The following is a 16,340-nucleotide window of genomic DNA, read 5'->3' as shown; positions in this document are numbered from 1 at the left end:
TCATCTTTTTCTCCTATTTCTGATCATTTTGCCTTTTTATTCTATATTTTTTACTATTTCTTTGACTTTTTTTGTCCAGATTATTGTATTTATTTCCTAAGAACGGTACGTTTCTCTTTTCATCTTGTTTCAAGGAGGCAGTATTTTCTGTTTTTTCTCTCAGGGTATTTATTTGTAGTTTTTGTTGTTGGTAAGGTTTTCTCTTGCTTACTAGATTGTTTCTGAGACCTCTGTGTTCACTTCCCCGGTTTTAAGTTCTGTCCTTCCTATTGGAAGCCTCCTTCAAATTTCATTCATACATGAAAGTGTAATTCAAAAAGGCTAATTGGGGCTTTGTGTATTTTAGGTGGAGCTTGTCTACCCTGGGTTTCACTCTAGGGTGACCCCCTGACAAACAAGCTTAAAAAAAAATAGCTCCCTGGCCCCTCCCTGTCACTCCCCCAGTGATTTCAGGACGGGGCCTTTGCTGTGGGCCTCTTTGCTCGCTATTGGGCGGATTCCTCAGTCTCCCTCTGGGGCAGTTTAACCCAGGCTTTCATTTGAGCCTTTGTTTCCTGTTCAGGGCCGCGCTGCCCTCCGCCGCCCTCCTCCGCGGTCCTGAGGATTCTCAAACCTTCTGTGGAGACTAAACCTGAAGTTAAAGGTTAAGTCCTGGGGTCTAAATGGTCCATTTAAAGACTTTTCAGCAGACCTGTGTTCTTAGATGTCTTCCCCTGACCACGCCCCGAAAAGAAAATTCCCCATCCTTCAGGGTAAATCTGTCTCATTTTCTCCTTACAGTTGCCGGGCTCCTGCGCATCTTCTTTCTCTCTTCACTGACATCTGTAATCTGTGATTGACTTCTTTGGCCTTTTGAGGTTTTGCCTAATCTATTCTTTTATTGTCATTTTATAGCGTTTTCATGGGAAAGAGAGTTAATTGAATATATTTAATTTCTCTTGTTGAACGAGAAGTCTGGCCTCACTTCTAATATCTAAAATGCTCATGCTTACGTACAGTTGTCTAGTGATCAGAAGTCTTGCTTAAATTCTGGGGAAGGCAAAGCCCAGTGCCTTCAATCTCCTGACTGCTTCGCTGTGGCTGCCACCCTTCTCTGGCTCAGACACCAAAGCTACTGTGTGTCTTGAATTAAAGTAAAGTTGTGCCTATTGACAGTGTTCCAGAAGATCCCATTTTCTTTAGAACAGGAGTATTTTATATAATGAAGTCTGTTTTACCTTCACCCTTCCCCAGTATAAATATTAGTCTCTCCGTTTATGTCTTAACTGTAACTTTTTTTTGCAGATAGCCTCAGAACAAGTAAAACACATCCCAGATAAAATCATATGAGTTCTAAAGCTCTGTATTATTTTTTCTGCTAGAAATGTTGTTACTTTAATATCAGTATCAAAATACCAGTACCAATTGTATAAAAAATGGGTTTGTAAGAAGGTGTTATTTTTATTACACCGTATGGATAGATTTAAATTCAAAAAGCAGTATTTGTGCTTTTCCCTGAGGTGAGTAACTGAGATTCAGTAAAACCAAGAGAAGCAGGAGGGAGTAAGGTTAGTAAGAGACCACCATCAGAGGAAGTTTGTCTTTATCCCCTCTAGAGATTCATTTGCTAGGTAGAAATACAGATTCTGATCTTGGTGCCTAGATGTAATGATGAAGAACTGAGGTCTCTAAGGTAGCCAGAGCTTCAGCTATGAAAGACTGATGGACGCCTTGAATTATACTCAGAAGTAAATTGGTAGTCTGAGTAAATGCAGCAGAGCTAGTGTAGTGATTAACTTTTTCTGTGATTTATACTTTCAGCCTACTTTGCAACTGTGTTCTGTACCTTTAAAACTTTTTCTCTAAGTCCTATTTTTCAACTCAAATTACTGTCAGGCTTCTCTTCCTCTTGTTTCTCTCCTCAAAAAAAATTTTTTTTTATTAAGGTATCATTGATACACACTTTTAGGAAGGTTTCACAAGAAAAACAATGTGGTTATTAAATCCCTTATTATCGAGTACCCCCACCGCCAGCCATACCCCATTTCAGTCCCTGCCCATCAGTGTAGTAAGTTGCCACAGAGTCCCTATTTGTCTTCTCTGAGCCTTTTAAAAAATTTTATAGAGTTATCACACTATTGGAGTCCCCTAAAAGTTAAGGTTGGAGCTTTGGTGGGTAGGGGAGTGTGGCTCAGTTAATTCTGAGGTCAACATTTTAACTTTTTTTCCCCTTGTCTCCATTCCTGTCTGTCAATTGGTTAGTGTTGTAAACGACACTGGCATGTAGCTGCTTTAAGAAACTTTATGGTTAATATTTTTCTAATAATTGGATTTTGTTGAAATGAGGCACATGTATACTTTGTTTTCATAGGTCTGTTCTTAACTAAGTGTACATTTCCAGGTTCAGTTTAATTGCTTTTACAAACACTGAAAAGCATTTCCATTAGATCTGCCTGATTGAATCCCTTTTTGCAACCAGTGAGTGGTAGAGTCATTCAGTAGCACTCGCCTTTGGGAAACAGTACATGTATTCGGGCAGTTAGAAAATTAAACATTTTTTTCAATGGAGAGAAGAAAAACTAACAGTTAAATTGACCTAGTAGAAATTCCACATAGTGATTATTCTCAACATTGTTAATGACAGCCTGTTTTCCATTATTTTCAATTGCAGATAGTTTTATCTTGGAAGAATGTTTTCACAAATGAAAGCTTTATGGCCTCTGATATGTATCACTATAATTTGCATAATATATAGAGTGGGGATTTCCTGTTGGCCTAACTCACGGCTACATTAATATTTCTGATGTTACTGGAAATTAGGAGAAATAGTGTGGCATGAGAGTTCAGAAAGCATCTTGAGTAGGCAAGGGGTCTTTGGAAGCTTTCTCTTGCTGTAAAGTACTCCACTTACAGCTAAATTCTTTAAACACAAATTGTTTTTATCTGACAAACCAGATTGCCTTTTTCCCTTACATCTTGTAGCTAATGAGTATGTATTTTCGTTAAGTTGGTACAGAATGATTTAAACCAGTACTATTTCTTTCCTATTTTTTGTACAGTCTATATATTTTTCACAGCCTTTTTCTCTTGTTTTATTGTATTGTTCTGTATTAATTTAACAGTACAGTAGGCTCCAACACACGAGCAGGTTGGGCTCACCAAATGTATTTGTGAGGCTGCCATGGAATGTGCTTTTCCCTAAATTCTTTGTTATAAAATCACAGTTGTGTTCCTAGAACATCTTATAAAAAGCTTTTTAACCTGAATTGCTAGTGGTCAGTCATTATTGGAATTCTGGATCCAGCCAGCAGGGGCCTTTTATGGAGGAAAGAGAAATAAAAATGAAACTTCCTTCCATTTGTGGATTATAACTTGAGGAGGCTCTTGGTTCTGTTTTCTACTGCATTGATTTCATTCTCATTTAGTTTCTCCCCACCTGACGGCCATAGGCTACTTGAGGCTTACGTTATCAGAGACTCCGGGGTCCGGGGTCCGTATCAACCCTGACAAAGAACTCTGGGGCAGGTGCTCTGGTTAGATCGGATCAAGTGCCCAGTCCTGTTGCAGGGTCTCTAAAGGGCTTGTGATCAGCAGCCCTACAGAAATTGCATGGAGAAGCCAACTCCTATATGTGGGTTGAGGAATGGCCGTCCACTAGCATATGGAAGGACGCTGGGTTCGGTCCACTTGGCTGTAGTGCAGGTGGTAGGTAGGGAAGTGTGGGGTATAGTGTTATAAATGAGGACCACCTAAACAGAAACTGTCGTCAGGGGAAGAGGGCTTTCCCTTACAAGGGGATGTTCACATTCACAGGGCAGGCACTGTCACCAAACCTCCATCATGGGAAACAGTAGAGCATTTAAAGGTAATACTATGGACGTAATACTGGTGGTTAAAATTATTAATCGCCAAATGGAATATGTAGATGATCCATTGGGTATGGGAAGAAAATATTAGAATTTGTAATGTGTGTTTTCACCTAAAAATGAAAGGTAGATCAAGCTTGACTAACTTCTAGTAAGCAGACGTTGGTGGCACCCATACTCTGTCCTCATGTAAAATGGTTGTGTTACTTCAGCTCCATAGCACCCAAGAGTTAACAGTATCAGCCTCTCATTCATTACGCTTTTGCAAGCTAGTATAATTCCAATGTAGATTGAGAGATTATAAAATTTAATTTCAGTTAATCTAATTCTTCAGAATAGATGAATGCCTTTAAAAAGGTTGTTTCAAAGTAACTATATAGTGATAAATGCTAGAACTGTTCTCAGTACTTCGTACAGATCATTCATTTAATTCTTTACAAGATTTTAAGAGGTAGGTGCTGTATGTGAAGTCCCACTTAACAGATGTGGACACTATAGTAATTTCCCAAGGTCAGATAGCAGAATCTTGGTTTCAGATCCAGTGCTTAGTTACTGTATGTAGCTCTCAGGGCAGGTAATTACTTGACTGAATTCAAAGAAATTTGATAGATAGAATTGAAAATTTAATAACATAGTTTAGAAAGTAAAGACTTAAAGGAGACTCTTTTCCACTTGGACCTATCTATGTATCCTTGTAAAAAGACCTTTTTCAGCTTTCACAGCCATTAAAACCACATATCTAAGTAACTGAGCATAAACCCAGACTATCAAATCACTGTTTTAAAATCTGTAACCCACAGTTTTCAATAAAAGTACTCAGTCTCATTGCTCTCACTAAAGATACTAATAATGTTTAGTGAAAAAAAAATGAGACAAATTTTAGATGTTCACTTCATGATACATTTGTCATCCTTTTAATGTACATAATGTACGTATATAATTTATAAATCTGCACATATTAGGGATGTGTGCTCAAAAATTATCTTATTGATAGGGGTATGGTAAATATTTGTGGAAGGGCTTTTTTTTTTTTTTTTTATGACTTAGAGAAGAGGCATTAGAGAAAGCCAGGATAGGTCGTTGTGTTCAAAAAGTAATTACAAAATCCGTGATCAGACCTTGAGGACATGGCAACTTTTAAACTTTGTTTCTTCTCATTTTAAGCCTCCTCAGACCTTTAATCTTCAGAATGAGCTAGAAAAAATGTAGAGTAGGCTTCAACCCAAAAGCAATGTCTTTTTGAGAAATCGAACATTCAGAAACAGGAATGGGGAGGATCATCCCAGACAGCCTTCGTGCCTGAAAGATATATACCTGAAGGATATATTTTTAGGCTTTAGGAACTTGAATGAAAGTTATTATAAGAATGAAGGAAACTGAAAAAAAAATGTTCCAAAGTTGTGAATAAGATCGAAAGTTATTCTGGAGAAAGAGTGGTACTTTCAACCTTTAATTTTTCTTTAATAGGACTAAGGGTAAGTAGAAGACCGTAATAGACCTTAGTGTGAATTGATTGTAAGGTCACCTCTCGCTTTATGTTCGGAAGATGAGCGTGAAGCGGACTTCCAGCATCCTGCACAGAATAGAGTTGCCTCTGGTTCCTTAGTTTGTTCCATTTGCTGCTTTTTTGTGAGTCAAGCTTCCTTACCATAAATTTTTATAATATACTGTGATATGCTGTGTTTTGTTTTTATCTGCCTACTCTGTGGAAGTTGGAGTCCCCTGGTGCTTATTCTTTCATATGCATGTCCAAATTACAGAATTGTATCTTCTCTTTAGTTGACAGAGTAAGGTCATTAGAGTCATTAGACTGTGCTACAAGTGTTCGTATTTTTCAGACTCATTAATACTGAGTAATTGGTAAGATAATCTTAGTAATATTGTAGATTTTACTGCAGGTACACTTAGCCCTGCCAGCCACTTAGACTGGATAGGTCTTACTTAGGTATATCTTTAGTTATATTTATCAGTCATATCAATGCATCATCATGATAGGCTTCCCTGAGCATTTCTCTGGAAAGCCTTTAAAGCTTCTATTTTTGTGAAATCAGTTTTTGGCTCTGACTAACAGTGTGAATGTAGAAATGCTCTATCTTCACTGGGTCTCATGTCCACTTCCTTTTTTTGTGATAAGTTTAATTTGTTCCTCTGTTCCCTGAATATATCTTGTAAATTGATAGTTAGAGTTAGACACTTGATTAAGGTTTAGTGCTTTTGTTTCTCAAGACAAGAATACTTGATAGGAGTTGCTTTGTATTTCTTGGTACCTCACATCACAAGACATGAAAGTTAGGTTGGTTGTTTCATATGATGCTGGAATGCATTTGGGGTTAGGCTGAACCCTCCATTTTGAAGTTCCCATCAACCTTTAACCTAATGCTCTTAGTATCCATTGATAATTATTGCCTAATTCATTATTTACAACCATTTCTTCTGAATTTATTAGCTGGAATTATTCTATAAGCAGGAACTTCCTTCATGAACTATTTAGTGCACCCCTTGAAATACATGAAGTAATGGTTCTTATAGAAAAGGCAAGATAAAACTTTGATGCTTTCTTTGTATATATTAATTTATAACTCATGTTGGAGACTAAGGAAAGTTTCTTTTTTTAAAATAACAATTATTTTTTCATCTATTTTTATGTAGTTTATGTGCTTTTTATCTGTTACAGTACTTCTTGGTCAAAGTTGGCGCTTGAATGCACACAGAAAAATATTCCAGGCTAATCTTGTACATTTGTATGTTTCCTGCCCCAAACATTTTATAGCCATTATCTGTAAGGCATCCCATTTCTTGTTGGGAAAAGGTTTTTTGAGACCACAGTCTGTATGCAGGGACAACATTGCTGCTCGGCCTTTTCAGTGGACAGAACTTGAACACACACACACAGAGTCTCTCTAAGATTTGCAATAAGGCATGGCTTTACATGGATATTTCTAATTCCAATTTCAGTTTACAGGGCTTTTACTCTTTGGATTTTTATTACTGTGTCTTTTTTCCTTTACATTTGGTTCTTAAGAGTATTAACATAATTCCTTGCTTCCTTTGTCCTGTAACGTAACTACAGTAGTTTCAAAATAACAGTATCAACAGATAAATTCTAACAGTGTGACTACTGAGTGCTGTGATTTCTTTGTTCTTTCTATTCTTAGACTGTATTTCAGTAGGCATGTATAGTAAAAATTCTGTGTTTTGAAGTCACTTGATGTAATTCTCTTCTCTGTATAGCTCTACCAGTCAGCTTGATTTACATTTAAGTTTCATATTTTCAACTTCAGGATTTTTTTTCCTCTTTTTTAACTTAGTTTTTAAACAAATGAGTACAAAGTAAAACTTTTTATAACAATACATGCACAGGAATCTCACTTCCATTCACTCCTCTCCAGTCTTGCCCTCTTTCTCTTTGTGTAACCATTTTTATTAACTTCTAATTTATCCTTACTAGTTTTTTAAAAAAGCAAATGCGTGTATCTGTGGACATACATTTGATAACTGCCCCTTCTTACACACTCTTCTGTACTTGGCATTTCAAGTTAATATATATTTGATCTCACCCCATAGCAGTCCTATGAGAAATGTCCTCATTTTTCTTCCCCCACCGTTTCAAAGTATTTCCCCAATCCTCACTGACTGATTTTGGTAGTTTATCAGCCAGCTTTGAGAGCCAGTGTCTGTTAATGAGAAGGGAAACGGAAAACAATAAATACTTATCAAACTGTGTCATTTTCTCTGTAAATAGGAGTATTTTTCCCCATTATTAAAAAGGAGGATATTGAAGTTTAGTAAGCAGTGGTTGCATACCCCAGATCACCTAGTCATTAAGAGAGAGACCCACAGTTCAGGATTTAGCTCTGGAGCTGACAGCCATGTCTTTCTGAGAGAACAAGTGATGTGACCTGGCATGTCAACATTTCCGGGATTGCTAGGCTGTCACACTGGTTGTTTTTAATCTAACATTCCACAGGATCTCATTTTTCCTTGCTTGTTTTGCTTTGTTTTTGTTTATTTTAAGAACCTGACAAGAAAACCTCAGTTTCCTATTTCTTAAAAATATTTTTTGAATTATAATTTTAAATATACAATATATAGTACACAACTCATGTTATAATAACAATGGGAACTGAGAAAGAAAAGAAACAAGTATCCAGAACCCTAAACCTTAACGTCCCTCACTGTTTAAATTACAAATTCTTTAAATCAGTTTTTATAAAGGCAAAACATATCGCATAGTTGCCTTCAGTTTTTTTTCTTTCTTTTTTTATTAAGGCATGATTGATATACACTCTTACGAAGATTTCACATGAAAAAACAATGTGGTTACTACATTTACGCATATTATCAAGTCCCCACCCAATACCCCAATGCAGGCACTGCCCATCAGTGCAGCAAGATGCCACAGATTCACTGTTTGCCTTCTCTGTGTTACACTGTTCTCCCCGTGATCCCCCACACCATGTGTACTAAACACAATGCCCCTCAGTCCCCTTCTCCTGCCCTCCCCACCCCTCCCCTTTGGTAACCACTGGTCCCTTCTTGGAGTCTGTGAGTCAGCTGCCATTTTGTTCCTTCAGTTTTGCTTTGTTGTTATACTCCACAAATGAGGGAAATCATTTAGCATTTGTCTTTCTCCTCCTAGTTGCCTTCAGTTTTAACCTGAAACTGCCCTAGAGCATCTGTTTAATGTTAAAATGGCTAATTTGTAGTCAGAATTTATTATTACTGCTTTTAGATACCTTTTAATCTGTGAGGATATAAATTCCCTACCTTCTCTTTCTGTTCTCTCAACTCTACATGTGGAAATTCTTCTCTTGAAACTGTGTTGCCCCAAATTTAACAAAGTTTTTTTTTTTCTGTTCTAGTTTGGGAATACCTGCTACTGTAATTCAGTTCTTCAAGCACTTTATTTTTGTCGTCCATTTCGGGAAAAAGTTCTAGCGTACAAGAGTCAACCTAGGAAGAAGGAGAACCTTCTTACATGCTTAGCAGACCTCTTCCATAGCATAGCCACTCAGAAGAAAAAGGTTGGAGTAATACCTCCTAAGAAGTTCATTACGAGATTACGGAAAGAAAATGGTAATTCTTCTACTACTTAATGTATTGCTTACATCACAGGAAGGTTAAATATAGCACACCACAGCCAGCAAGCAGTGCCTGAGCATCTTCTTTATGCCTGAAATATGCAAGCTGTTGGAAAGCCATAGGTGATGTTCCTGTCTTTAAGGAAGTGCTGGTTTAGTAAGGAAAATAGTCTCTCATGTGGGATGTGGTGTTTGATGTATGTTAAACAGAGATCAAATTCTGTATAGAAGGAAATGAGAAACCATAATTGCTCTTTTTTGCCTGCTCAACTTTCCTATGGAGAATGCAGTGTTTTTTGGTTTGTTTGATTGTTTCCCCACATTATTGTTCATTTGTTGTTTTTACAATGTTTTCACGTACATTAGCTCATTTGATACTTACAATATAACATGATGTAGAGACCATGTTATTTCCCCCACTTTAGCCATTAAGTAATAAAATTCTGGCAGCTCGAAGACTTGCTAGGAGTCACATCCCAGGGGCAGGAAAGAGCCAGAACAGTGAATCAAACTTTCTGTCTTAGCTCATGTAGTTTAACTCCACCCCGCTTTTTAAGCACTTACTAAGTCCCACTTCCTTTTTCTGTCTTAAATTGTCATTTCATTTTCACAGCAAGCCCATAAGTCTGTGTAACCTTGTTTTACGTGAGATGACTGGTGCTCAGAGAAGTGAAGGTAACTTGTCAGGGTCCCATGCTGCTCCCTGACACGTAGCCCAGTGTTCTATCCAACACGGTATGCTGCCTCAAAAAAGGCAAATGGGATTTAAGTAACAAGTAGAATTCTGGGTTTTATTTGATGTAGGCATTGCAATTATTGTAGAAAGAAAATTGAGCCATATTTTTGGTTTGATGTGTTATCCGTCAAATAGTAGGGTTCCCCAGAAGTATGACTCAAGAAGTTTTTGGGTTTGGTTATTAAATACCCCAATGGGTAATCTTGTCTTTAACTTGGTTGACAGTGAACATTGTCACATGAATGGAGATAAACCTGGGTCATGTCTAGTTTCCAAAAACATAAGAAGATACTGAAGTAAGTTGGCCGTAGGCTGTTATTCCTGAATCTGATAAATATGTTAAGGATTTTGTTCATTTATTCCAAGTACAAATATGGAGCAGTTGGTTAATTGCTCACAAAAATGAAGTTTTTTTGTATTTCCCTGGTGAAAGCTAAACATATTTACTGTCTTAAATTACAGAGCTGTGTAATATCTTCTGTTTTTAAGAAAGCTAAATACGGCTCTGTTAGAATGTGGACTGAGTGATTCAATTCTTCTCAGTCTGTTGCCTGTATTAGTATGAAACTTTAAAAGTTTTGTCCTGGTTGAGAATTCATGTACATGATAATCGAATAGGCCATCTCTTCTCAGTTATTTCATTAGTGTTTTAGAAACATTCACATCAGAAACATGAAACCCACACAAAACATACCTTTTCTTTTTATTTAATACAATACTTTTCTTGACCTTTTTGTTTAGTATTTTGCATGTGCTGTGTCGTAGTTTGGGCTGCAATAACACAATCACCACAGACGAGATGACTTCAACAATAGAACATTTATTTCTCACAGTTTTGGAGGCTGGAAGGCCAGGGCGCCAACAGTGCAGAGTCTGCTGCGGGCCCTTTTCCGGTTTGCAGCCTGCCGCCTTCTCGCCGTGTTTTCACACAGTGAAGAGAGAGCAGCAAAGTCTCTCATGCCTTTTCTTACAAGGGCACTAGTGTCAGCCCTCAGGACCTAAATGACCTCCCAGGCATCCCCTCCCCAAATAGCAGCACACTGGGGATTAAGTTTTCAGCATGTGAATGTGGGGATGGGGAAGCACAGCCCTGCAGTTTGCAATGTAATGTGTAGTTGTGTCATGATTGACTCTTCATGCTGAAAACAGAGTGCACGTTACTGTGATTTGAAAGTTCTGTGTGGTTAAATATGTGTGGCTTTATATGTTTGCTTATCAAACCTGGGATATTTTTACAGTTTATTATTTTTTTATAGTTCAATATTTTCTGATTCTTTTTGTCTGCATAGGCAGAGTGCATTGATGTATAATAGACTATTTAAATACTTAGTTGAATGAGACTGATTTCAGAATGAGTGTTCCAAACCTGTCTTCTCTTAAGTTTTGTTTCATTTTTCTGTACTTGAGAAAGAATATTTAATAGAAAAGCATGTTTATTATTTGATGTTGGTTTTTGCAAGTATGTTTTGAAATATATTTTTTCCTTTTGATTTTTCTCCCAATAATTACATTGAGAAGAACATATAAATCAAAGAGGATTTAATAGGTTATCCATTGCATAACTCTTCAGTAGTTCATCCATTACATAATTCTCTAATACATCTGAGATTTTGTTTATTGGTTTTTTTGAAATCTTTGGAAAGTATATTACTAATTTCAGTATTTCACCAAGTCTCACTTTTGGGCTATTCTTAAATCGGTTTCCTTCGTGTTACATTGAAAGCTTCATGTTCTGTATTTTCAACAGATTTTAACTGCATATTATTTTAATCAGTGTTTTATATTACTAATTATTTTGATATACCTTGAAAATAATCTATTTTAATTTCAATAATGCATTTTTGTTTTTAAAATTTTAATTCATGCCACCTAATCATAGCTAAGAGTACTGTAGCACAGTGCTCCTGCATACAGTACGTAACACCTGCTCTGTGAATATGGTATGTTTGATGATGAGAAACTAGTGGAGTGTTTGGATTAATTATTATGTGTTTAGTTACTGCTGTGTGCTGAGTACTGTACAGGAACAAGAGATACAGAAATAACATAAAGCCTATGTTTTCAGGGAACTGACGTTCTAATGGGGAAGATCAGCAATTATGTAGTATAACGTGTCATTGCTGTGAAGAAAAATACAGCAGGGAAAGGGGGTAAGGAATGAAGGATTTGATGAGTGACATTAGACCAGAGATTTGAAGTTAGAATCAAGCCATTTAAAGATCTGATGCAAAATTGTTCCAAGCAGATAGGACAGAAACTGCAGTTTCCAGAGTGCTTGAAGGACAGGCAAGGGAACTGTGTGACTGGAATGGCGTGAGATGATGATATAGAGCAAGGCAGCATCTTAGAGCTTGGGCTCTTTTTGGACAGCCATGGGAAGCCCTGGGAGGGCTCTGAGCAGATGGGTGATACGTTCTGACCTGCGTTAGGAGAGGATCTCTGCTGCTGGGTGGCATGGGAAGCAGGGAGATGGGCCAAGAGCCAGTGCGGTAATTATTCTAGGTAAGAATGGAAGTCATCTATTTAAAATTACTCACTTCCTTCAGGTTCCCCATTATTTTAGAAAAATTGAAACAAAGATTGGTGATCTAATTCTGTTAGCTAGAGTTGACTCCACTGGAGAGCCTGTGATCATTTAAGGTGGGCTTGAGAGTCAGATGGGCTGGCATCTGTAGCTGTGCCTCCAACTCACAGAATCTTAGCAGTGTATACAGTTCAAATTGTTTGGGGCCAAATTTATTCATCCCATGTCATCTTAGCTATTTCAACCCTGTTCATTCATTCATTCATTCATTCATTCAAAAAATGCCACACATCTAATATGTGGCAGGCGCTATTCTAAGTGCTGGAAATGCAGCAGTGCGAAAGGGAAAGGGTCCTGTGTACACACAGCACTGTCTCAGGTGCTGTGGAGAGATTTAAATATTAATATATAATTATATATATTTAAGTATTGGTGTTCCTTGAGTGAGGAAATATCACAAATAACCCCTTTTAAATAGATTTGAGTATTTTCCCTTATTCATTTCAACCCCTTTCTTCCAAAAGAGCATGAAAGCTATTTTGTGTAATGAAAGCTATAGCTGTTTCTGAATTATGAAGAAAGTATAACTTATTTTTAAGCAGATTTAGTTTTCTTTTTCTTTTTTTTTCTCAATAATGTTGGAGCTGTATTAGGACTTTAGTAATTTATACATTTCCTATATTCTTATTTAATAATGAAATTATCTGTCTCTCCCACTAGACTGTCAGTTCTATGACGGAGGGAACCCATTTGTTTTTGCTCACCATTGTATTCCCAGCATATAATCCAGTTCCTGGCACATAGTAGGTGCTTACTAAATATTTGTTGAATGAGTGAATGAATGACTGAATTTGTTTAATTTGCCAAAGCAAATTTGAAGCCTAGCTTTCCAACTACGCTTCTTCTCTGTAGAAGCAGAGAAGAAAGCAAACTAAGAAAACCAAGATTTTAGAAATTAAATGTAATACAGCTTACAGGCATTGCCCTGGGGTCTTTTAGGTGATGTTGTTTTGATGTTCATGTGATCCTGGTTGATATTTTTAAAAGTATAGTGGCTGCATTAGGCACTGCAGAATTCTGCATATTTACTAGTCTGTATTTATAGAAAATGGGCCATAAAATATTTTAAATATTTCAATAGAATACTTAAAGAGTATTTTCTGGTTTACTTTGCATTTCATTATTCAAGTCAGTTGAAGTATTTCTGTGGATATGAAGTCATTATTTTGTGTTAAAAGAATATCCAAAAAAAGATGTTTCAAGCTTTTAAAAAACAACATTTGCACATTTTTGCTTTATAAAAAAATTATTTTGAAAAACATGCTAAAATAATTTTTTTAACAGGGAAAAATGAGACTAGTTTATATTGTGGTATTGAATCAGCATGTAGATACAACCTTAGCTAGTAGTATTTATAAAATATTTTTACTGATCTTCTCCTAGTATCCTTTTTTAGATTGCTCCATGACTTTTTCAGTTTGTTTCCATTTTCTTTGAAGTAGCATAATTTCCTTCTAGTCCTTAGGTTAGGTCCTCCTGACATGGGTGGTTCTGGATTGGTGACCTGGGTGGGTGGGTGAGAGAGAGGAAAGCTCTTAGTTTGTAAGGGGCTCACGTACACCTAAGGAGGCTGCCTAGACCCTGATGGTGTCGAGGTTAGTGCAGGAGTTGGGGTGGACAGGCCATCACTGGTTGGAGGGCAGTTGGCAGATGATGCAAGAAGAGGAGGGTCAAGGGTAAAATGGCCAAATCTAAAGAGCTTGTTTGATGGAGGGTGAGTTTTTATATGTCAGTGGCAGTGTGATGGTTTAGAAGTGGCAGCAGCTGGAACATGCCAGAGGGTGAAGATAGGGAGTTTAGAACAGAAGGAACAGCAGAAAGGGTTGGGATAGAAGGACATCCCAAGGATGGGGAAGGACATGAGGCACAGTAAGGAAATGAGGGCCGTGGAGGACAGGAGACAGGGTGGGGTGGATTAGTTTTCAGGGGTGGGGGAGTACTGTGAGGAAGGTGAGTGACTTCACTGGTCTCAGCTTTGGCCCAGGCCAGCCCAGTGATGGGGCCGTCCGGGGGTCAAGTACAGCCTGGCTTGGTCTTGGAGATGGAGTGGTGGGCAGGAGATTTTGTGGAGGTGCCAGCTGTCACCATGGGGTACTGTGGGGCCCTCTGCCACACTGCCCACCGGGAAGTGATGCCGCAGTGCTTTGGAACTACTGTTCCTCGTGGGCAAAACCCTCATGGACCCAGTTGGACACAGTACACTCAGTTAAAGATCAGTTAGATGTTAAACTCACAGAAGCTAATGCACTAGCTGGTAGCACTCAGGGCTTTTTTTTTTATGTCCTTAAAAATAACAGAGGGAGTTTAAGGCTAACCAAATCCCTTAGGACAAACTTAGAGTGGAGAAATGAACTATGCCTACAGTTGTATTCTTAGTCTTACTGTGTTTGGTTGGAGGTCCATCAGAGGTTAGGTAAATTGCCTATGACATACATATAATTAGAGGTATCCAAACAGTCTTACTTTTCCAGCTATACCTTAAATGTGATACTTTCAAAGGATTTTTTTACACTAAGATTAAATATTGCACCCCAATGAATATTTTCACTTGTTCCCGTTTTATTTTAACAATAACCTTGTAAAGGAAGATGGCATTCTGTTTTACGGGCAGGAATATCAAGACCCTTTTGATTACCCTGGGGTTGAACATTTTCTCAGATTTCTTTTGAATTTTTTAAAATAAATTGTTTCAAGTCCTTTGTCCACTTTGTATTTTTTCTTTTGTATAAACTCTTTATGTGTTGAAGATGTTAATAATATTTAGGCTTCATATTTCTTTTTAACTTTTTAAATGATTTCTAAAGCAAAGAACTTAATTTTATGTAGTCATATATGTAGCTCTTCTACAATGTAATTTTTTATTTCATTTATCTTAGAAAGGCTTCCTAAATTTTCTTCTAAATTTATATTATTTCATTTGAGAATATAAACTATAATCATTCTGAATTTTTAAAAATGTACATCAAGAATCTAATGGTAAAATTTCCTAACTAGGTAATTTTCTCTGCCTTCTCTTGACCAAGCCATAGGTGCCCTTGTGTAGCTGGGTGACGCTGGCACGCAACCCTGTGTACAGCCTGGTGGAGTCAGGCCTCCTGGCTTGAATCCTGGCCCTGCGGTTTCCTGACAGCTCCACTTTACCCTCTCTGATCCCATTGTCTCATCTGTAAAGTAGTATTAATAACAGTGTCACAGGGCCTGTGAATCTCAAGGAAGATGCTGCCTCTGTCTCCGGGTCCTGCAATGCCAAGCCCAGGGGAACGTGCTTCCTGTGGGTGACTGTCAGTATTTCCATCATATGTACTCATTTGTGTAGCCACCAGGAACATCTCATGGAGTTACAGAATCTTGCATTTGGAGGAGGCATTAGAGATTATCTGGATTAAATAGATAATTCATGATAGCATTATTTCCTAAATTGCATGTCAGCGTCACCTGGAGGAGCTTTGAGGAGGCCCAGGTTCCAGGACTCATCTCTGACTTATTGTATCAGAATTTCTAGGATAAATGGTTCACCAATTCATAGTTTTAACAAACTTCCTGTGTCATTTTTATGCATTTGGGTTGGCATGGGCAAGAGATTGTCCACCTTCTGCTTTAAAGCTTGCCATGTTGTACTATTTGTGAAATACTAATAGATTAGATGTGGTAATAAACAGTAGTTTTCTTATCTCCTCAGTGTATTATGTAAATGTATAAGAATGTTTTGTCCTTTGCTTGTAGATCAGTATTGTTTTTTTTTAAGAAAAAGATTCTCATTCATCTTAACTTTATTTTCCCCAATTCAGTCATAATTTTTACATGTAAAATATCTATTGCTTGTATATTACTAACAATACCAAACATTTGTACTTAGAGCTGATAGAATGCTAGATACTCTTTTTTTTTAATCTTAAGGCTTCATTGATATACACTCTTTCAGGGTTTCACATGAACAACATTGTGGTTTCAGCAATCACCCATATTATCAAGTCCCCCACCCCACCCCTTTGCAGTCACTGTCCATCAGTGTAGTAAGATGCCACAGAGTCACTATTTGTCTTCTCTGTGCTGTACTGCCTTCCCTGTGACATACTTATATTAGGTGTGCTAAT

General features: G+C 37.4%; 1 protein-coding gene across 3 annotated transcripts in view; it reads left to right on the top strand.

The window, feature by feature from the left end:
• The window catches only part of USP12 (ubiquitin specific peptidase 12), a 104,507-nt gene that overhangs the window by 59,492 nt on the left and 28,675 nt on the right, over positions 1 to 16,340 (top strand). For 2 of the 3 annotated variants that reach the window (XM_037003912.2, XM_073228497.1), the window contains exon 3: positions 8,708 to 8,921. The exons of the other annotated variant lie outside the window; for it this stretch is intronic. In XM_037003912.2, the coding sequence (XP_036859807.1) occupies positions 8,708 to 8,921 (214 nt within the window). The remainder of the gene's footprint in view (positions 1 to 8,707; positions 8,922 to 16,340) is intronic. 3 annotated transcript variants of the gene reach the window in all.

Source organism: Manis javanica, chromosome 1 (assembly GCF_040802235.1).
Source record: "Manis javanica isolate MJ-LG chromosome 1, MJ_LKY, whole genome shotgun sequence".
Taxonomy (NCBI): Eukaryota; Metazoa; Chordata; class Mammalia; order Pholidota; family Manidae; genus Manis; species Manis javanica.
The sequence above is the reverse complement of the archived record's forward strand: the minus strand, read 5'-3'. Positions and strand labels throughout refer to the sequence as shown.